Source organism: Jatropha curcas, chromosome 5 (assembly GCF_041381405.1).
Source record: "Jatropha curcas cultivar XTBG-Jc1 chromosome 5, XTBG_Jcur_1.0, whole genome shotgun sequence".
Classification (NCBI taxonomy): Eukaryota; Viridiplantae; Streptophyta; class Magnoliopsida; order Malpighiales; family Euphorbiaceae; genus Jatropha; species Jatropha curcas.
This window is the reverse complement of record NC_143155.1, coordinates 19,427,645-19,451,158: the sequence shown is the minus strand read 5'-3', so window position 1 is coordinate 19,451,158 and position 23,514 is coordinate 19,427,645. Positions and strand designations below refer to the sequence as shown.

Below are 23,514 nucleotides of genomic sequence, written 5' to 3'. Positions count from 1 at the left end.
TTAGTCTAATAATTCGATCCTTTATTTGTATGAAAATTCTATTTCTCTATAATATTTATAAGGTGCCAAAAAGAATCTTGAAAATTGGAAAATTGGGGAATGGGAAAGAGAATTTAAATTATGTGGAAATGAGATACTCCCCCGTAATTAATTTTTCTAGATTATAATAAAACTAAAAGTTATAACTAAATTATTCTTTGTTTCAAAATTAATAGCTATTTGTGAAAATATTTATTTATTGTATCTAATGTAAATAATGGTAACATTAAAAAAAAATATCATTTATTACTCTTTAAAATATTCGAAATCACTTTTATTTTGGGACAAAATAATCATTCAAAAAACGATTTATATTTTAAAGCAAAGGAAGTATTAAAGGGAGTATTATTTCATTTGTTAGTAACTGCGAGGAAAATAAATCCATAAGAAAGTTTATATATATACCTTAATATCCGTCTAGAATCTTATTGCTAGAGATGTGAGTTATATTATCGGAGTTTCGGCCGTAGACATAACAAGATATTTTCCGCTTTGGGCCGAATCTATTTAGGTCCGTACGGATTTATTTTTGGGCTAGAACCAATTTATAGTCCAAAAGGCTTCTTGTTAGTCTGAAGCTTGTCATTCTTTATGTATTTTATTTTCATTTTGTGCTTAGCCAATTTGAAATTCACCTAAGATGTCACAATGATGCGTTTATGATTAGAATTATAACCTTAACATATATACAATTATAATAATTAAGAAGTTATTTTTTATTAAATTATTAACAATTTGATTATATCATCAATCTAAAAAATTACAGTAATTAAAATTCTCCATCCTTAGAACATAGATAATGTAAGACAAAATATGTAATTAAAAAATTTATACTGAATCCAAGCGTACTTGGATTTTTTTTTTTTTTGATAAGTAACAGAAATTTATTTTAATAAATTATTAATTAACATATTTATTTCAAAAATAAATTTAATGTGCAACATTACTTGTTTAGACTAATGGAATTTTTTAAAATTTTTATATTTTAAATATTTCAGAGTCAGATAAAGATTTAAAAAATGGTAAAAATATTTTTTTATTTATAATTTCAGCATTAATTGCAATTGGAAGTGCTATTGTTACAAAATATTTAATTAAAGTAAAATTGAAAAAAAATATCAAAATACAGTAAAATTACAAAATCTATAAAATTCGAGTTTAATGTATTAGATCTTAAAAAAATTATTAGAAGAGTTTTAGTTAAAACTCATGAAGATCAAATATAAAAATACGGAAAACCTAGGATTTTGATAATATAACAAGTACATTAAAATAAATTGAGCCCTTGAGTTATATTCAAATTAACGCATGAAGACATTTATTTCTAAAACTAACTATTAACACTTTAATCCTTCTACTCAAAACAGATGAACCAAAATGCCAAAGAAAATTATAAGAAAAGTATAAATTAGAGGCAACATAATTAGTTTGACTATAATTTAAAAATCAATTTTACAGTCAATTGACATATGTTAACAAAACAATAAATTGTAGGCATCATAGTTAATTTTTAAAAATAGATGTCCTCATATATTAATTTAATTGTAACTCAAAGATCAATTTATTATTTGAAAAGAATTATTATTTTATCTCTGTATTTTGCTAAAATCAACTAAAATATCAATGTATTTAATGATTATTTAATCCCTATTTGTCAAAATTAATAAAGCAAACGATAGAGATTTTAAATATAAAGAAAAATTAGTAATTTCCCCAAAAGACAAGAAGCTCAAATGTTGGGCTTCTAATTTTACCATTCCAATGGCCCATGTAAAAGAACGTATCAACCCATAGCTCCTCCACTCCACCGAATCACCGATTGAAAAAGGATTTTTTTTTTTTTTTTAAAAAAAAAAGAGAAATCAGAAAGGATTCCTTTTTCCTATGGAAAAAACAATAAATCTTTTTTGTATCTTATCCTAAATTTTACACACGAAAAATTCTCTCTAAAAGACTTGCAATCTCCATTGCTTTCCTTTTAAGCAACAAAACTCGCTAGTTATAACGTCCAAGTTTTTTTCTCCATTCAAATACTACACCAAAACCACACTTTCCTTTTACGCTATTCAGATCCCAAACACATCTCACTCCTTCTCCCCCTCTCACTATATATATATATAAAACTATAAGTTCTTGAAATCCAAAATCAGAGATCCAAGAAACAAACACTCTTGTTGAAATCTTAAGAAGAAGAAGAAGAGGAAGAAGATGTGCTGTGGAGGTAGAATTTGCATGCTGTGCACGTGCCTGATATTGGTTGTGATCGTGATCGGGTTGCTGTTCGGATTTGGGGTTTTCAAGAATGGATTTCACAAGGTGAAAGATACAATTCATGTGGGTATAGGTGACGATCTGTCTTCTTATGGGACTATGGGAAGGCCTTTCTTGGGTTATGTACCTCCTCCTGGCCCTTTTTAGGGATTCCCTAATCCTTTGATTTTTCTTTTTCTTTCTTTTTTTTTTTTTTTTTTTTTTTAAATTTTTACTTTTCAGTATTAGTTAGGGTTTGTGATTGTTTGTTGGAAGTTATTCTACATGTGTTTATTTGTTCATTTGATTGATTCTAGTTAATTAATGTTTCTTTTATTATTTTTTGTAGATGAAACTTCTTTTCAAACTGATTTTGAATATATATATATACTTTGTAAGAATATATAATAAAATATTGGCGTGGCAAGCATAGGTTGCAAGAGAGTAAAATCAACCATAAAAATTTTCAACTCTCAACAAGAAGTTCATTAAAATATATAGATAAATTATAAAGTATAAATGAATGAAGTAAAAATTTCATTTTTTAAACATAATTTTAAGTTGGAATGTATCAAGTTCGAGTTCGATTATTGAACTTCAAATGGAGATGGAATAAGTTCGAGTTTGATTTTTGAAATTTAAATTAAGATATATTTTATATGGTGGCAGTGAAGAATATGTAAGTCCACCCAATTTGTTACATAGTTGCCTTGCAAGCACAAAAATGAAGGAAGACATTTCACCTATTTGTTTCTTACCATTAAAGATAATTGACACCCTTAAAATGACTTCACCTTCACTGCTTAGGCACTGTTTGGTGGTTCAGCTATTTAGCTCAAAATTTCGTTGATGGGTCGATTATTAGCCCAAAAGATAATTAATTATTGCTTTTCAAATTTTTTTTTTTTTATTTTGAATTCACTGAAGGTGAAATATTATGACAAGTAAAAATTGTCTCTGTTAATATTAAAAAAAATAATAATTTGAGGTATATAAAATAGTAAAGAAATAACACGTTTCCTTCCAATTTTCATTGTCATGATAGAAACTTTCAATCTTAATGGATAAGATATGGCAACCGTCAAATACTCGAAATAAGGCTTTCCATGCGTTTATTACAATCTATACAGAGAAGTTTATGTTATCTTTTCCAAAAAAACAAAAAGTTTATGTTAAATAATAGTAAAGTGTAAACTTTCTAATTGCCAAATATTAAAAGAGCCATTGTTTTATATTTTCATATAATGTCTTTATCAAGTTACATTCAATCATGATACTATTATTAAATTAATTTAAAATTATATTAAATATACATATAACCCAAGTTGTGCAAATTGAATAAATTGTTATTAGAACTTTGGTCAACTTTAGTTGAATCCATTATATGTTCTGCATTATATATTTAATTTTAACACAATTAATTAAACATTAAGATAATATCATTAGATTAAATTAAAATTTATATAATATATAAAAGGAGAATAAGATATATATTAATTATATATCAACGTGACTTTTCATTTCTCAAGATGAATATTAAAAAATAGGTGTTAAATATATATATATATTATTAAAAATATGACTTTTCCTTTTATACAAAAATAATCTCAAATTTTTGCGAAAATTATCTAAGATAAGATGAGAATGAGAAATGACAATGTTATAAATCTTACTATCATTTGCAAGAATAGTGTGTTTGCATTTTTTGATACATGTTATACCATATATGACCTTTGCTATTACATACTTTGGTGAAATATTTCGCATGAGATTCAATTTTGTAATGCATTTCATGATCATTTTATTAAACAATTTTATTATTTTTAAATGATGTTATAAAAGATTATACTTTGGTGAAAGTTTGAGTAATAACTACTTACTCCATTAGTGAAAATATTTAAAATGCAAAAAATTCTGAACTTTTAAGAAAAAATAAATAATATATTTAAAAGAAGGAACCAATATACTTTTGTCAAAAATACATAAGAATACAGTGATATAACTTTTATATATATAGCATTTTTAAGAAAAATTAAAGTGTTTCTTGAAAGTGAACAATTTAAAATTAAGAAAAAGTGCATTACTGCACCATTTAAAAAAAAATAAACGGAAACACTAATAAAACTATACAAATAACCAAATCAAACATTAAAAATATTAATACACTAATAAAGCGTTGAAATGTTTTTGTAACTTCACAAATTTGAAGCCATTAATACACATAAACGTTGGTTATTGAACTTTATCATTTTTTAGAAACTAATAATTAATAATAATCACTTAAAAGCCATTAATACATTAAATAACCAAATCAAACAAAACCAAAAACACTTCAAAACAAATCCAAAACAAAATAATACATTAAATAATCAAATCAAACCAAATCAAAAATTCAAAATAAATCCAAACCAAAATAATACATTAAATAATCAAATCAAACTAAATCAAAAACACTAACTAAAAAAATCCAAACCAAACCAATATATTAATACATTGAATAATCAAACCAGAAACACTAATCTAAATAAATTCAAATCAAACCAAATCAAACCAATACATTAAATAATCAAATCAAACTATGCCAAGTGGAAGTCTAATTGGAGGAATATGCCACGTGTTAACTTTCTAGGAAAAAAACGCTTGTTTTATATATATATATATATATATATATATATATATATATTGATGATTAGAGAGCATTCCACATTAAAAATTTCTACAATTTTCTAAAATCATATTTATTAATTAATCATATTTAATCAAATTAATCATATAAAATAAAGGGTAATTTAATCAAATTAATAATATGACATAATGGATAATTTAGTCAAATTAATCAACAGTTTATTATAATTTAGAAAAATTCATTACTCCTTTAATTACCATAACAAAACTCAAATTACTTATATAATTAACTCAACCCTTTTATTAATTCTTTAAATAATTAAAACTTAAAAACCAATATATATTGGCCAAAATTAAAAAAAAAAAAAATATATTTCCTTGATTTTCTGAAGTGACAAAGCTAAAATTACGCCAAATTTAGTGAAACGAAATGTCATACATACACAAGCCATTTAAAGAAACATAAACAGTTTTTCGTGGAATGCCAAATGATATTGGAAATTTAGACTTGATAATAAGAAAAGTTTGAACAAAAAGCATTTTCCCTGTAGATAATAACTATTCAAAATAAGCAATCAATGCATGAAGACCAAAGAGCCTTTGGGAATCACTAGTTTCGGTTATGATGATGCTCCCTTTATAATCATTTGTATCAGCATCTTCTCCACAGGCATCCATAACACAATAATTTTTTACAAATGAAAATGTGGAACTAGCATATGAGCTCACAACAAAATTGATTTGATGTACAGTTGAATTTAATTGCCACAAGGCTCAACACCAATCGACAGCGTACCTGTAAACTGACAAAGGGAAAATTTTTCTCTAGACATAGCCGTTTGGTTTCTCTCCACTCTTCTCCGATCTCTTCTGCAAGTCCGCATCATAATGTTGCATGGCGGCCTCTAGAGCCTGCACCAGTGTTCTCTGCCCGTGAGTTTTGACCATTTGAATGATAAAAGTGCAAAAACCCAGAAAATTCGTAAGAGCAGCAAAATAGGTTCGAAAGCATACAACAAACCAATGGTTAAAATAACCTGATCAAACTTGAATTTTGATTAACTCATTTTAGATATTTTTACCCTGTCATACATGTTTGGAACCGTGACATACATGTTTGGAACCGATTCCATTTTGAGAGAGTTGAAAAAGCACTCTCGTTGAAAAGGTTCTATACATCTGTCCTTTTTCAACACATTTCTTTAGACAAAAACTCTGTTGTTTCCTCTTTTCAGATGGTAAATATTTATCAGACCACAACAATACAGAAACCATTGGTATAGAAAGAATTGCAGCATCACTACTAAAAGTAGCATGCCATCATACAAAATATTGAACCGACTTTTCATCACAACAGGATACACTAAGAATGAAGTTGCAAAAAAAAAAAAAAAAAAAAAAAAAAAAAAAAGACCAACCCCTGAGCTCTCTGTCATAGCCAAGTTCCATCATCTCATAAGTTGGTGACTTTGTGCTAGTTCCGTACAACATTGATTCAAAGATATATATAATGTCTACTCTGATTCCAAGAATCAACCAATTTAGTTAACTAGACATTATCTTGACAATTGTAACTACCAAAAATCAGAGCATTGCAAATTTAAAGTTGAATTGAACTTGGAAAGAAAAATGGACCTGTTGCATTGGACGTATAAGGAGTGTAAGTTGATTTCGAAGGTCTGACTGCACGGATTCCTTCATCCTCTGGAATAAAATAAAGGGGGAAATTTTGAGAAAGCTAAAATGCAATTGTGAAAGATGTTTAAATGCCATGGAATGGGACACAGGTGAGATATGGCACTTTCATCCTTGAGCAGGAGCAAGTAGAACAATTTTCGAACACAATGCTATCAATAATAGGTAAAATTTAATCACTATCCTAACAGACATTCAAAGCAATAGAAAGATATCCAATGATTCCTGCCATGATGAACAAATCAGGATGCAATCTACAACTATCGCTTCGCAAAAAGTTAATAGTTATACATTGCGTTGATGCATGAACAACAAAGCCAATACCACATGGTAAAGATGTACGTGCCTGTAAATCCTCATGGTAAAAATTGTTAGGGACAAGAGTACTAGAGTAGTCAACAGTATTTCTTATGCAATGCCAATGCATAGTGTTAAGGAAAGTCAACAGTATTCCTAAATAGTTTAGGAATCACTCGTATATAAGCTTGTATCTCTCATTGATGGATACAAACTATTTTCTCAATTCTAATAACATGGTAGCAGAGCAATCTGAGTTTCGATAAAAGTTCTGCGTTTTTTTTTTTTCTCCCTTTTCTGGGCTTCCCATGGCTACTGTCAGTTGGTAACATTAAAGGGCGAGTTTCTTGTCTCACTGCCCCCCTAAGAAGGATCTCTAGCCGATCAGCGTCTCCCCAGAATCCGGTTTCCGAATTCCCTGCAAGTGGCCTCCAGGGTCACCTCTTTCTTCCTGCTCCGATCAGCGGTCTTCTGCTCACCAGTTCCTCTCTCTGGCATCGACTTGAAGAGTAGAGCGCAACCCAGTGAGTTGCATATTGTATCTTGGGCATCTGTGGTGGGTTCAATTGCTGGGCCCCTACTGTAGTGTTGCCAAGTTATACTCTATTTCTGATTTTTCTTATATTTGTGGAGAACATCAGTTTTTGTTTGCTGTGAAATTTTTTGGATAAATTTTGGTGATTTTCCAGTGATTCCTTGCTTTGGTATTTTCAAATTGAGAATGTTTCTATTTAAACATCATGGGGACTCCCAAATGGAAGGTTGTTATCACTGATGTGGTTCCAATAATGACTAAGATCACAGAAAACAAACTTAATAGCTCTAATTATTTGGATAGGAACAAGAGTATTAAGATTTATTTGCAAAGCATTGCCAAATATGACCAGCTTACTAATGATCCACCAACTGATGATACAAGATAGAAATGGTTGAAGGAAGAAGCTTGGTTGTTCTTGCAAATAAAGAATTCCATTGACAATGAGGTAATAAGTCTAATCAATCATTGTGAATTTGTTGAAGAACTCAGAGACTATCTGGATTTTTATATTCTGAGAAAGGCAATATCTCTAGAATCTATGATGTTTGCAAAGCATTAAATTGCTCAGAAAAGCAAGATAGACCTCTTACTACCTATTTTAAGGATCTCAAACAGATATATGAGGAACTTAATGTCTTGTTGCCCTTTAGTATCGATATAAAAGTGCAACAAAGCTCAACGTGAACAAATGGCTACTATGAGTTTTCTTGCTGGTTTACCTCCAGACAAGAGGCGAAGCTAGGGCTTAAAGTTAGGGAGTAAAATGGTGAAGACATGTTGCATTTTGATGAGTGACTTTGTGGGGGAGGGGGTGGGTTTTGCTGACCCTCTCATCGATGTAGCTTCGCCAATGCCTCCAGAGTTTGACACCACTAGATCACAAGTTCTTTCTAGTACTGATATTTTTTCTTTGCAAGAAAGATTTACCAGATTACTTCTTACGGAAACCCGTCATTCTTCACATTCTGTTGCAAATAGTGTTCTTGTGAGTCGCGGAAGGCAAGGAAATAGGGGAGCAACCATAATTCTGCACACAGAGGAGGATCTATTGCTCGCAATGTTATAGCCAGTAATTGAGATCGAAATGGAGTTGTTTGCTATTATTGTCATGAACTTGGTCACACAAAGCGCACTTGTTGGAAACTCCAAAATAAACCTCCGCCACATCCAAAGGCAAATGTAGCCACTCAAGATCTTATCATAGCTTCACCACCTGGGTAAACTGTTATAGTTTCTGCAGAAGAATTTGCAAAGTTTTCTCAGTATTAGACATCCTTAAAGTCTGGCAATTCCTCTTTTGCTGCTATTGTTGATTCAGATAAACTTATTCCATGTCTTGTAGCTTTCTCGTCGAAATGGCTCAATGATTATGCCTGTACACATCATATGACAGGTAATCCTAGTATTTTTTTTGTTTTGAGTTTAATTTCATCTCTTTCTCTATAACTTTAGCTAATGGGTCTCATTCTTCTGTTACGGGTACTGTATCTGCTAATCATACTTCTTCTCTTCCCTTATCCTCTATTTCGTGTCCACCTAAGTTTCCCTTCAATTTACTATTTGTTAGCAAAATTACTCAAATATTAAATTGTTGTGTAAACTTTTATCCTACAATTGTGTATTTCAAGATCTTATGACAAAGCAGATTATTGGTGGAGGTCATGAGTCTGGTGGTCTCTATCTACTTGATGAACAAGTATTGTTGTCTCTTGCTTGTGCTGGTGCTCTATCGAGGTGCATTGTCGATTAAGCCATCCTTATCCATTTTGAAGAAGTTATTTCCAAAATTTCAGTCTTTAGTTTCTTCAGATTGAGAGACATGATAGTTTGCTAAACACCATCGATTACTTTCTCTATCTCGAGTCAGTAAACAGGCTATATCTCACTTTGAATTAATTAATTCTGATGTTTCGGGTCCTTGTTTTATTACCTCCACATATGGCGTTCGATATTGCTACTTTTGTCAATGATCATTCTCAAGTTACTTAGTTATATTTAACGAAAAATCGATTTGAACTACTTTCTATCTTTTGTGCTGAAATAAGAACATAATTTAATGTTTAAGTACGAACATTACACAGTGGCAATGCTAAAGAATACTTTCCAGAAATGTTTCAAAGTTATATGACAAAAAATTGGATTTTGCATCAATTCTCATATCCTCATGTGTTGATATACCTTCTCAAAATGGGGTTGCTGAAAGAAAAAACCGTCACCTCCTTGAGATAGCTCGAGCACTTCTTTTCCGAATGAAAGTTCCTTACCTTTTTGGGCCGGTGTTGTCTCCACTGCTTGTTTTTTAATTAATCGTATCCTTCATGTGCTCGTCAAGGTGATATTCCTTATACTGCTATTTTTCTGTCTAAATCCATGTTTCCTATTGGAACTCATATTTTTGAATGTACTTGTTTTGTTCATGATGATCTACCTCGTATTACAAAACTCGACACTAAATCTCTTAAAAGTGTCTTTTTAGGATATTCTAGACTTCAAAAGGGTTACATGTGCTTTTCTCCAACTATTAATTATTCTCTTGTATCTATTGATATTACTTTCTTTGAGTCTACTCCTTTCTCTCCTATGAAAGTCAAGGAGAGGAGGACAATCTTTTGGTTTGTACTGGCTCTCAACCTATTAATTCACTCAATCTTTCTATGGAACCTCCAGTTGCACCAGCACCAGCACAAACACCAGCACCTACTAAACCTCCTCCAATTATTCATCTTTGTTCTCAAAGGTTAGACACTCCTCGACTCCTGCCAGATGCCAAACACTTCGTCATTAGATCCAGTCCCTAACATTCTGGATCCTCCAGATCCTAGCATTGATCTTCCTATTGCTCCTAGAAAAGGTAAAGGTAAGTATACTTATCCTACTTCTTTTGTTTCTTATGGCCACATTTCTTCTTCTAGCTCTTTCATTGTGTCTTTAGATTTTGTTTCCCTTCCTAAAACTGTTCATGAAGCATTACCTCATCCTAGTTGGCGAGCTAATATGGAAGAAGAAATGGTGGCTTTGGATGTCAATGGTACTTAGGAATTGGTAACTTTGCCCACTGGGAAGACCGTCATCGGATGTAAATGGGTATTTGTTGTGAAAGTTCATCCTTATGGCTTTGTAACTCATCTCTTATAGCCAAAAAGTATGCTCAAACTTATGACGTTGATTATTCAATACTTTCTCTTCAGTGGCAAAACCTACTTTGGTTCGTAGCTTTATCTCTCTAGCAGCAACTTGTAACTGGCCTTTGTATTAGCTTGACATCAAGAATGTTTTTCTGCATGGTGATTTGCATGAGGAAGTTTATATGGAGCAACTACCTGGGTTTGTTGCTCAGGGGAGTAGGGGAATGTTTATCATCTTCGCATATCATTATATGGGTTAAAACAAAGTCCTCGTGCTTGCTTTGGTAGATTTAGTGCGGTAGTTCAAGCATTTGGAGTGCGGAAGAGTAAGTGTGATCATTCATCATTTAGTATTCTATAGAAATTCTAAGGATGGCATAATTCTGTTAGTTGTATATGTTGATGATATTGCTATCAGTGGTAGTGACACTGCAAGCATAGCATCCCTATAATCCTTTCTTCACTCCCAATTTTAGACAAAAGATTTGGGTTTGTTGAAATATTTCTTAGGTATCCAGGTAGTAAGGTGCAAGAAACGAATTCTTTTGTCCCAAAGAAAATATGTTTGCACCTTGTTCACAAAAACATGAAAAATAGGCGCTAAGCCGTGTAATAAACTCATGGCACCCAATTTACAACTCACAGAAGAGGATGGTAAATTGTTTAAATATCTTGAGAAGTACAGAAGACTAGTTGGTAAATTGAACTACTTTATAGTGACTCATCCCGATATTGCGTATTCAGTGAATGTTATAAGTCATTTCATGTCTAATCCAACAGTAAATCATTGGGGAGCCTTAGAACAAATCTTATGTTATTTAAAGGGAGCTCTAGGGTGAGGTCCATTAAATTCAAATCATGGACATTCTAATACTAAAGTGTTATTCAGATGTAGATTAGGCAGGATCTAAAGTTAATAAAAGATCTACAACTGGATATTGTGTCTTCGTTGGAGGAAATTTGGTCTTGTGGAGAAGTAAGAAACAAAACATGGTTTCTCAGTCCAATGTAGAATTAGAATACAGAGTGATGGCACAATCTGTGCGTCAGATAATATGGGTGTATCAACTGTTGAATGCATTTGGTCTTAAGTCTTCATTACCTGATAAATTTTGGTGTGATAATCAAGCTGCACTTCATATTACTTCTAATCTAGTGTTTCATGAACGCACCAAGCACATTAAGATTGATTATCATTTCATTCGCAGTAAAATTCAAGAAAAGCTTATCACTACAGGTCATGTTAAAACTAGAGACCAATTGGGAGAAATTTTCACAAAAGCTTTGAATGGTGCTCATATTTACTATATCTGTAACCAGTTGGGCATAATTAATATCTATGCTCCAACTTAAGGGAGATTGTTAAGGAAAGTCGATCTTTATTATGTACATAGCTTGATCTTAGGGATTTCTTCCTAGATAGTCTAGGATTTATGTTCCTAAATAGTTTAGGAATCACTTGTATATAACATTGTAACTCTCGTTGATGAATACACACAATTCTCTTTATTCTCATAACACAGAATTAAACTCAAATTAAGAGCTTAATTTAGTTTTCTTTTCTAAGATTTATCAAATTGCTCCTTCAATGGCAGATTATCTAATGCATGACAAAGGTTCGGAAGCTGAGAAACCAGTCTCATTGCTAAATTACCTGCAACTGTGAATCAATTTTTGACATTGCATCCTTCAGTCTGCTTACCTGCCAACAAGTGAAGCGAGGAAAATGGAATGTCAAAATGGCACAAGAAGCATCAGGCACATTAAATGAATTTCTGAACAAAGCAGTTTTACACTGCTGTAGTATTATATCCTATGTTCTTGGCCAGAAACCCTCTTTAGAATGACCTAACTTTGACACTTCTAAAACACCTAACATTTAATCAATCCGATTTCGGTAACATAAAAGCTTCTTCCACTTAAAATGGGAAAAAAGAGGTCAGCATTCAACTCGTCACCAATTACAAAAATTTTCAAGGCAATAAGCCAGACATAATTCTGAAATCTTCTTGGCCCTCATAAAAATAGAAGAAATTATATTTGATATCATGCTAGTCCCCAGTATCTTAATCATATATAGGTTTCCAGAGTTTCTAGAACAACTTCCTTTCTTTTTATGTTTTCTAACTCATAGTGAGAAAAGAATCACAGCAATTTACCTTAGCATAAAGATATGCAGTAGTTATTGGATATGATGACCAGTAATGTTTCAACAACTCCTCAACAGACATCCAGTGCTGGAGACAAGTTTCCTTATGAACATGAGATCACTGGGAACTAAACCAAAATCTAGCAGTAAAAGCAATAGTTTTAACAACACACAGAAAGATTATTCGGTTTGATGCAGAAATATGATTTAGTTTGGTGTGTTATCCAGTGCAAAAATGTACACTTCATCAAATAAACAAGACTTTTGGAAAGATCTTTTTCTTTTCTTTTCTTTTCTTTTCTTCTTTACAAAAAGATATATGCAAGGGGGAAAAAAAATAAAAGCGCAACTCACATGTAGCAGTTCATCCTTTATTGTGTTTGGAAACCTGTCCAAGACGCTCTCCCTAGGATTCTTTCCAATATTATACTTGGTACTCGAGATATTATGTGTCAGTACAGAGAGAACCTACATGATAAATTTGCATAATGTAGTCAGGCAACAATAATTTGCACACTTTATAGTTCATTTTGGGATATGAAGCGTGGAAACTCAATATACTTATTACCTTCATAGCAACTTCAGGTTTAACTACAGGATCATTCAATCCCACCACTTTAATTTCAGAAATGGAATCCCTCAAAGAACCATAAGCTTCCTTTGAGGTCAAGCTGCAGTTCACTGTTTCTGTTCCAACTGGTGTATCTCTTGATGTTTTAAGTGCAGTAACTTGTTGAGAATCAAAATAGTCCCGCGGATCCTGGTTTCAGAAAGACAATGTAATATGTTTTAAGAGCCACCATATGCAAGCACAAAAGTACAGAAAGACAAACCTTAATGCAAAGAGGTGCTAAAGGAAGATCATTCGATCCTTGAAGATCCTCAATTTCCATCATTTGGGAAATTCTACTCGATCTTTCCTTGTCACTCCCATCAGGTTCTCTATATAGCGTTTTATGCCCTACCAACAGTTAAGAACACAAGGCACTATTTATGGAAGCACATGTTAAAATGAAAAGTAAAATAAGTAAGTATGCACTATACTAACCCTGTTTTGACTGTGCAAGTGCCTCTGCTACAGTTTTTGTGTCTTTCAACTGCTCATCATCTATAAAATTTATAAATTAAAATAAGAATAAAAGGTTAAGTATCTAATATCAGATGTCTGTGCTGCCAAAAGGAATACACTTCAGCATATTCAACAAGAGACTTTCAAGAATATTTCATTACCTGTAAATTGATTAAAGAACACATATGCATGAAAAATAGTCTTACCTATGGCTTTTCCTTCAAGAACAACAGCAGCATGGCGGTTCAGGTCCTGTAACAAAGTCCTTCTGTATGGCTCATTCTGTAATTCTGCTATTTCCTTAATACCATCACGAACAATCCCATGATCCTGCAATTTCAAAATTGAAACCAAAATTAGAATAGATACGTGAAAAATTAGAAATGCAGCCAAGAGATTTAGACAAGCGTAGATGAAACAATGGAATGTTTCCACCAAAAACAACCAAAAAACAGTTTAACACAAAGGTTAAGTTTTTTCCTTTAAATCTATAAAGGTAGACTCTAGAATCTTAAAAATCAGAATATAGCATTAAAATAATAGAGAAAGATATTCTCCCTAAGCCGGTAATATTGAAGAACGATCAATTACGTCTCAATTTGCAAACTCAAGATATGTCATCAAAGAAAAGGTAAACAGTAAGCAAGTAACTCATCAAACAATTTGTCAGAAGCATAAGGTAATGTTACCTTATAGACTTACTAATGCCTGTGCGTGATATATATTTTTTTTTTTTGTTTAATTCTGGAATAATTAATAATACCTACCAAAGTTACATCTAACACAGTTTCATCATTACTATTTTGAACTTAGGGAATTTAGTCATAATTCTAACATCAATGAAAACATAAATTTAAGGGATTAAAGTGTTGTATAATTTAACAGTTATCATAGAAGAGTGAAATAAAATCTCAATAGTTAAATGTCAAAAGACTAAAGTGTAATTTTAGAACACACACACACACATATTTGGTTGTACTCAAAAAAAAAAAAAAAGAACAAAGAAATAAAAGAAGTGGGTGACACGCACCCTATCCTATAAGGAACAGAGCCCTACCCCTCAAATTCACAAGAACAGAGCCTCAAAGGGAACAAAAGCACACTTATATAATGTAAAAAGTCTTGCTAGCCCTCTTACAGTTCCTACATCAAGTTCTTTATGTCAATACTTCTTTGCAAGTCCGCCAGTCACTCGCTTCAACATAAAACTCTCAACCTCTTTCATACATACATCAATACATCAAGGATTGACCACAAATGAGTCATAAAGATATCCTTGAAACTTCAATGTAAAGAATATCATAAATGAACATTACAGAAATCCTTTACCACTGAAAACAAAGGAACAGAGCCCTACCCCTCAAATTCACAAGTACAGAGCCTCAAAGGGAACAAAAGCACACTCATATAATGTAAAAAGTCTTGCTAGCCCTCTTACAGTTCCTACATCAAGTTCTTTATGTCAATACTTCTTTGCAAGTCCGCCAGTCACTCGCTTCAACATAAAACTCTCAACCTCTTTCCATACATACATCAATACATCAAGGATTGACCACAAATGAGTCATAAAGATATCATTGAAACTACAATGTAAAGAATATCATAAATGAACATTAAAGAAATCCTTTACCACTGAAAACAAAGGATTGCATTGGCAAACTTACTGGCAAATGTGTATAATCATCCCCTAGGTCAGCTTCCATATCTAGAGTTGGATCAACACATCTGATCTGGAACAAGGAAAAATGCAAATATGAACTCATTCAAGAAAATCTCAAACTGGAATTAGTAAGAGAGAAGGCAGAGAGAAAAGTAAAAGGAAAAAACAAGAACTCCAAAATAACAGTCCAAGAAAAAGCACCTTCCGCCGAGTTTCCCTCGCCAAAATATCATCAGGTTTCAGAAAAAGGGCAAGTTCCTCATCTTCAGCAGCTTCTGCTGCTGCAGCATGAGCATTTTTCGAGTGATTGAGGTATTCGGCTCTACAATATTTGGTCCAGAAATCCCTATCCGTCATCTGAAGTTCAAAAAGAAGATATATACTCAAAGAAGTTCACAAAAGCTAAAACATGAATGAACAACCACTGAAAACATCATTTACATCAGAAAAAGAACTATTAATGACATGAAAAACAGTGTTGAAATTTTGAAAAGTACCCTGTTGACTTTACCTTGTTGGGAACTAAACTCAAGTACGCTTGGTGAACAGCTGGTTTCTCTGCAAAAATCTGAAAGAAAATTTATCCATAAACACAATGGAACATGCAGGTAACAAACTCATATGCTGTATAGGTACCTTCTATCATCTGGAAAAAATCAACGATCAATATCATAGACATATTTTGTGAACAGTAACATGCATAAAAAGCCAGCATGATGCATCGAAATATAATAATAGACACAAGTGCTACAAGGGTATACTAGGTACAGGTGGAAGCCAGCATGACAATAGTACAGAAGCAACACAAGACAGATGCAATAATATAACTAGAAAAAATTGGAAACAGAAAGTAAAACCATAAAAACAATATGAATATACATGTCAGATGTTAAAACTAACAACTACTACAGGCAAATGAATAAATGATACAAGGGAACATTAAACCACCGAGCATTTAGACCTAACCAATATTATTTAGGCATGTTTAATATTTAGATTGTAGAGAACACAGTAAAGTTCTCTGCCAATAATCAACATCGAGCAATGTGATGCCACACAGTAAATTAATTACAGTTAACAGCGAAAAGAAAAAAGCAAATACTAAATGGACCAACACTGGGGCAAAAAGCCCCAGGGATTGGTATGGGAAGATCACATACCTCGCATACAATCTCTGGTGTCAAATTAAAGGTAACCTTGTTTGTCTGGAAATACAACAAACTTGCAATCGTAAGCCTTATAGTAAAGAAGTGATCAAAAGACAAAAAGATGAAAATATATTAGAATCTTAATAATATGTTTTGAATTTTTATCTGTACCAGCCAATTATCATGTGTATAAATATGATAAAGTATTCATAAGTGATGATGTGATTATTTATTTCAATGGACACTGGAGCAAAAATGTTGGGACATGTACAACAAAAAAAAAAACATTACACTTATATGATAGAACTAATAAGTTAGAGAGAATTTGATTAGAGAGCCACACATCAAAATATAAAGTAAAATAGTTATTCAATGTTCTTGAGAGATGATAATCAGTTTCCTAATTAAGTAGTCCCAAATGTCATGTAACATTCTGCAATCATATACCACCTAGAGAATGCCCACGGTTCTTAGGATTACAAGTTCAATAAAAACATAATTAGGAAATCTCACAGCTAATAGAAACTAAAGGCATTTTAGAATTATAGTAATATATAAAAGTCCCCTTTTGTCTGACATTTAATGACAAGAAAGGTTTTATGGACATCTCTACTTACATATATACTGTAGGTCATACTGTATAGGCTAGATTTAATCTGTTTGCTCATCAAAATGAGAAGGGAGGGGATAAAAGAAGCTCAACAGTAAAGGAAAAAATGATGGAACAAAAGACATGAGGCCATATCCACAGACAAAGAAAACACACACACACACACACACACACACATCCATACACAGAGAGAGAGGTCGATCTTATACCCGCCCATCAATCAGTGGCTTTGAATCAGAAAGCATAGCACTTTTAAGACCCACCCGTTGCTTTGATTTTTTGCTGAAGTCCGCATTTAGCAACTTCTGTAATCAGAATAACATAGAAAAAATTGTAACCAAATTCAACTTCTCGTTCATTTTGAACATAACTACTATTAGGCAAATGGTTTCCATTGGAGAAGCAAATTCTAAGACTATTAAAATGCAGGATCATAAAAAGCAACATAAGCAAATGCTCTAAAAACCAACCTTTCTTGTTGCCCAGAATTCAGTATCTGTCAATACACCATCACTCACAAACTGCTTATGAAGTTTCTGCAACTCACTGCAGAAAAGAAAAATTAGCAATGTTAAAAGGGATCTGAGAAAGAAAGTATCAACTTGCACAAAAATCATCTATTTAGCATTCCAGAACTAGTTGTAAAGGATCTCTAATTAAAGAATTGTGCCTAATACTATGTTATAGATTTGTAGTGTACAATCAAAATGAAATGGATTACAATTATTATTTCCATGTCAAAACAAAAATACTAGAAGTTATACTGGAGACCCAATATCCAGCAGTTTAAGAATCCTTCCTTCTTTATGATGAAGGTCTTCTGTATCCCCTATGTCCTTTGCAAAAATAAATCCTGCTTTTACCAAAACTCAATTCCCATCATGTTGATATGCATTGTTATAACTTTATTCTACACTTCCCGTTCTTATGTTATTTGTTAATACAATGTAATGTATTTTACCAAGTGCCAAGAATACAAAATGCAATTGATTAGATGGCACAACCACTGGCACCACCAAAGGAAGGATTCTAGTGCAAATACAACAGGTTCAACAATATACCTTGATCATAACAAAATCTTAAAATTTGCATTTCTAAAGGTGTTATTTTCCTATTAATTTTGTCAGCCTTTGTCAACTTTACAAGCTTTATTAGTAACTGTGAGCATAGTTTTAACAACAACATCAGTATTTGGAACAGCCACTTCGAAATCATTGTTCAATTGGCCTTTGTGGAGTATGAATATTTCACCCTTTACACTTTGGCCATCACATAAGCAGGCCCATGAAGACAATTGCAATTTAAAAACCTTGACAATGCAGGAGTATATCTCACAGATTTAAAATCCATGCAGTGTCTTTTTCATAATTGATTCTTACTGGATGGTAGTGTAATCACAGTTTACCCTTTGGCCACAACAGCCTAATAAGGCAAGCATCTCCATGAAAAGAACTGCAATTTGAAAAGCTGATTATGAAAACTCACAAATTTAAAATTTAATATGAAGCCTTCTTCAAGAACTGTTTTGCACTTGGTGCTAAAACATTCATAGGTTGCTGATTTGAAGAATCATTGACCATAAAAATACAGAAACATGCAAGTTTCTTATGCAAAGACGAATAGCAGCTGAAAGTAGCTAGCTGTTTCTTCTACCAATTTGAGTATCTATCATGGTGAAAAAGGATATAAAAGGAGAATTCAAATGTGCATATTTAGTTCCAAGAGAAAGCTAAGAAAGATAATGTAATCTGGATCAAGAAGTTGGCAATACAAATCAATGACCAAAGGAGTAGGCCACACAATTTCTCAATAATTATAAAAGTCCAAGAAAGTAAGTTTACCTATTTTCTTGCAGCAGTTTCATTCGAAGAAGCAGTTCTTCTGTACTAGGTTGTTCAGAAGGAGCTTCTGAAGTATCTGCAGGCTTTGAAGACTCTACAGGCTTTGATAGCGCTTTTCCTGTTTATACAAAGACCAAAAGCACCATATCTTGAAGAGAAGCCAAACACACAATCCAACATGAGGGAGAAGATCATTTCTTAATGCTTTAAATCTAACCAAAACAATGTTTTTATAAGGTAATATTATATAATTGACACCTTTATTCATATTTTTTGTGATAGAGGGTGGCTTTGGTGTAATGGTAAAATTACTCTACTTAGGTCCATGGCTTAGAGCCATGGAAAAAGCCTCTCCACAAAAGAAGAGGGAAGGCTACATACATCAACCCTCCTAGAGCCCATAAATGTGGAATGCTCTGTGCCTAAGTCACCCTTTTTCTTTCGTGATCTAAAGGGTCATTATAATTTACTTGAATGATGCTATTTCTTCAGTTGTTCATTGCATTACATTACTAGGCGAGAAAGTAACTAAAAAAACAATCAAACTACAATTTACAAAAATGATCATATAAAAAACTATACAAAGATTGAAATAAAGAAAATGCAACCTAGACAAAATTGAAAGTAATTCTGGAAACCAAAATGGCGCCAGTTCTCATCAAATGCAAAGAGACTCTCAATCAATCAAAAGGATTAATGCTGCCTAGGGACATGAGACTTACCCACAAATTCTCTGCAAACATGGAGGTCATTGTAATTGTCAAACTCAAATATGTAGCTTACACCCTGGATAACATGAAGTGGAGGAAAGAAAAAGAAAGTTGAGAATATAAACCAAATAAGAACAAAATAAACAAGTAAAAGTAACTTGGAGCATATGAACCTGATTTGAGGTGAGATTCAGCATTGGTGCTTTATTTGATCCCTCCTTCGTGTACTTGTGATCTGCACATCCCATACAGATGAAAACTCCATTTCCAGAAACATATTCCAAAATGAAAAAACAAGGGAATAAAAAAAAGAAGTACTTTTAATGTATTTGAACTCCATGTCTAGCTTCGAGGCTGAGTTAGGGTTATTAGGCCTGAATGCCAATTTCTCCATAGTCTGAACAAAAAAAGTAAAAAAAAAAAAAAAAAAAAAAAATCACAAAATTTGCATGACACAAGCAGAATTTGAAAGTAATCACCAAAAACAGAGGATACATACATAATCCTAAATTCAAAGTAGTTCAAATAGGAAGTCAAAACTACAGCTATAAATCTCCCATTTGCCTAATTATTATTAATTTTCCATTGGAATTCTTGTTCTCTAACAAAAGCAATTCAATCAATTCAATTTTTTCACCATCCACGATTTCATCATTATAGCTTCAAATTGGAGAAAGAAAAAGTAGGGTTGAAAAAAGAAGAATACCAATAATAGACGACCAGGAGTGCCAGGATCCTTTACTGAGGTCTTGTATTTCACTCGCTTTGCCACTTGCCCGCTTGCCATAATCGCACCTTATCGACTTCCGATTCAAAATGTGCGATCAGCTTCTGGTATCGCTATAGATTCTTTTTTCGTTTCTTACTATTATAAGTTTCTGTTGGCCCCCTGCGTCTCATGAAACTCAGTCTGCATCGCTAATTCAATAAAGATAAATCCAGAACTGAAAGATGAAAGCAAGGGACGAACCGAAAGACAGACCACTCAATTCGGTGCTGAAGGGAGAGCGAGAAGAGGTTAGATCGGCTCCGAGGGTCAGAGATTCTAAATGGGCATCACTAAAACTCACCGTTGCACTGTGCAAAACGCAAAACGGACGGTGGCGGGGATGAAAGTAAATAGAAATAATGACAATACCAAGTAAAAATTACACTTGCATCCTTAATTTACATCTTACTTAACATTTTCATCTCTCTATTTTTAAACAATTACTGTAAAATGTTCGTATTTGTTCAAACTCACTATCTGATTTTCTCTCTAAAAAGTCTGCAGCTTTTCATCAGTTAAACAACACTTATTTAATAGAATATTCTCATTTTTGGGACAGAAACTGCTAATTCTTGAACGAAATGCCCAATAGTGAGTTTAAGCGAAAATTAAAGGAATTATAATAATTTCTTAAAAATAGAGTGACAAAATTATTAATTTATTAATTAGAATATAAATTTAACAATCAAGTATATTTTTCTAATGATAATAATAATAATGATAAATAGTCATTTAGCTTATGTTTTTCTCTAAAACATTATTACATCTTTACTATCTCTTTCAAAGTTTTAAACATTTAATCTATTTAATTTCTCTATTAAAAAAAAGTGTCATCTCTACTATTAACTAAGAAAGTAAATAATAATTCAATAGCAAATATAAGAAACTACATAGTCATTCTATATTAAATATGAAAGATGAAATAGTAAATTATTATCACATATATTAAACAGAAAAAATATATTTTTTTTAAATGAAATAATTAAATAGTTTGGAGGTACTAAATATCAATAATGAATAGTTGATTTGATCAAAATAGTATGGACATAGTAATTTCCACCAAAAATTAAATATTAAATAATTAATTATCAATAATAATAATAATAATAATAATAATAATAATAATAATATAATCTACGATTTACTATCTATAATTTATAATTTTATAATTATTATAATTATAACTATAACCAATTTTTAAGTACATATAATCTTAACGTGTACAGATACAAATTCTTTTTTGACGTGTATTGTACGTTATTGTTGCTTATTTTTCACTCATTATTTTATACTCATTCATTATTTTAATTGTAACGCCCCATTTTTCTGTGTCTGAAATAGTAAGTTATCGGTCTGTGAATAGTGCCATCGGTCCGAGAATAAATATTATTTGTGTCCGGAAAAATTACTATGTATGTTTAATATTTTCTTTAATATTTTTGGAGTATGTATACATTATTTTTATGGGTAGAAAGTAAGTAATGAATATTTTTTGGAGAAATTAGAGAATTAGTGAATAGTGAATTATGTTGTTATATTAATTAAAGAAATTAGAGAAATTATTTTTATGGAGTAAATTTGAGATGGTGTTATATTAATTAAGGAAATTAGAGGAATTATTTTTAAGGATTAAATTTAAGAATTTTTATGGAGATAAATAATATTTTGAAGGAATTTAATTTGGAGAATATTTGTAGCCATTAGATTGAATTACATTGCTCAATCCTAGCCATCCAATTTTGGTGAAAGGACCAAATTACCCTTTAGTCAACTCCATTATTTGAGCAACATGTTTTCTTCCTCTTCCTATCCATCTAACGTGAACTTCTTTCTTCTTCTCCTCCATTTTAACTTGAGCCTCTCTTTCTCTTCTCTTTGTTTTCTTCACTTATACTCACTAAATCCACCAATTTGACACCATTCAACTTGATCTAATTAATCAATCTTTGAGATTAAAGCTTGAGAAATGATATTTGGTGAATAATTTCAAGTAATTTGGAGGACAAAGGGTGGATAACTTCCTACCAAAGACAAGGGAAAACTAAGGCATCAAGAGTCTTATTTAAGCTTGTTAGAGCTTATGTTTAAGGTAAGTGTTCATAAATCCTCTTACCTTGTTTAAATTTTTGATTTTGTGAAGTTTATACTATTTTGTGAAAATTGGAAATTTTATATGAAATAATTTGATTATTGAATTTTGGTGGTATACATGTGTTATTGGGAGATTTCTAAGCATGCTTATATGTTGAATTGATGAGGAAAACATTTTCTTCTTCATTCTCCAAGAGTGGCAGAACCTATTGATGAATAAGGCCTTAAGTTTTCTTGTTATTCTTTGAGGATTTGTGATCTTAAGATGATATTTGATGAGTATTGAGTATGTGGTAGAAATCTCTACCTTGTATATGATTTAAGTAAGCTGAAATTAGGACAAAGTGTTATTGGGTGTGATTAAGGACTGTTTTTCGATCCTTTTGATTTTCCATTGGTGTCTGAGTCCTTCATGAAAGTTTTAGGTCTACTTCTTAGCTTTCCAACCCATCCTCTTGTGTCCAATTTGGATATATATAGCTCAACTTATGGCTAAAACACCTAAACTAACTCTGTTATGACGGGCCACATGCATTACTGAATTGAGTGCCCATTTTGACCACTATAATGGTAATATTATGTTCTGAGTTCTTCATAACAGTTGTTTCCCTGTGTCTTGAGACTTCTCTGGTTTTGGATTGGTTTGATTTGAGTGTTTGGATAAGTAGGAATTTGATAAACATTGAAATTAGTTCGGCTGAATCAGGTCTAGACTGTTGGTCTGTGTTCCTAGCTTTCGTTTGCCATCTTAAAGATTGATCTGGGCTGTGGTCCCTTCATAACATTTGTAGTATTTTGTCTTAGCTTTCTAATGAATCAAACATCACTCAATTTGGAGACACAGAACTTAAGTTATGTCTTAAAAACCCAACAAAGGTCAAGATTATATTAATGCTGG

At 31.9% G+C, this 23,514-nt stretch overlaps 2 protein-coding genes across 13 annotated transcripts; one reads left to right on the top strand and one right to left on the bottom strand.

The window, feature by feature from the left end:
* Positions 1–1,944: 1,944 nt before the first annotated feature.
* On the top strand, positions 1,945–2,628 carry LOC105639149 (uncharacterized). The gene has a single exon (XM_012223115.4). The coding sequence runs from the start codon at positions 2,248–2,250 to the stop codon at positions 2,455–2,457; it is 210 nt and encodes a 69-aa protein (XP_012078505.1). The 5' UTR covers positions 1,945–2,247; the 3' UTR covers positions 2,458–2,628.
* Positions 2,629–5,513: 2,885 nt separating this feature from the next.
* On the bottom strand, positions 5,514–21,002 carry LOC105639147 (BSD domain (BTF2-like transcription factors, Synapse-associated proteins and DOS2-like proteins)). 12 transcript variants are annotated; one of them, XR_016320917.1, is made up of 21 exons: positions 20,463–20,999; positions 20,075–20,153; positions 19,930–19,991; positions 19,769–19,832; positions 19,047–19,164; positions 17,676–17,751; positions 17,415–17,510; positions 16,608–16,652; positions 15,959–16,015; positions 15,649–15,804; positions 15,452–15,517; positions 13,994–14,117; positions 13,767–13,826; positions 13,552–13,679; positions 13,287–13,478; positions 13,073–13,186; positions 12,729–12,806; positions 12,224–12,271; positions 6,550–6,618; positions 6,333–6,433; positions 5,514–5,826 (listed from the first exon to the last, which is right to left on the bottom strand). XR_016320917.1 is itself a non-coding variant. In XM_089721592.1 (21 exons), the coding sequence occupies exons 1-20, from the start codon at positions 20,541–20,543 to the stop codon at positions 6,363–6,365; spliced, it is 1,779 nt and encodes a 592-aa protein (XP_089577718.1). In that variant the 5' UTR covers positions 20,544–21,000; the 3' UTR covers positions 5,514–5,826; positions 6,333–6,362. The 12 variants fall into 12 exon arrangements, 10 of the variants coding, with proteins under 10 accessions (XP_089577718.1, XP_089577717.1, XP_089577716.1 ...); XM_089721592.1 differs by having other exon boundaries at positions 6,333–6,428; positions 20,463–21,000; XM_089721591.1 differs by lacking the exon at positions 6,333–6,433 and having other exon boundaries at positions 20,463–20,634; positions 20,727–20,997.
* Positions 21,003–23,514: the final 2,512 nt, after the last annotated feature.

What these genes read in the sequence shown, in the direction of transcription:
- LOC105639149 (XM_012223115.4), top strand. Translation starts at nt 2,248, where the DNA reads ATGTGCTGTGGAGGTAGAATTTGCATGCTGTGCACGTGCCTGATATTG.
- LOC105639147 (XM_089721588.1), bottom strand. Translation starts at nt 20,543, where the DNA reads ATGGCAAGCGGGCAAGTGGCAAAGCGAGTGAAATACAAGACCTCAGTA. An exon ending in TGAATCTCACCTCAAATCAG is followed by an intron (nt 19,833 to 19,929) that starts GTTCATATGCTC and finishes CATGTTATCCAG; the next exon opens with GGTGTAAGCTACATATTTGA. An exon ending in CTGCATATCTTTATGCTAAG is followed by an intron (nt 12,272 to 12,728) that starts GTAAATTGCTGT and finishes ACTTGTTGGCAG; the next exon opens with GTAAGCAGACTGAAGGATGC.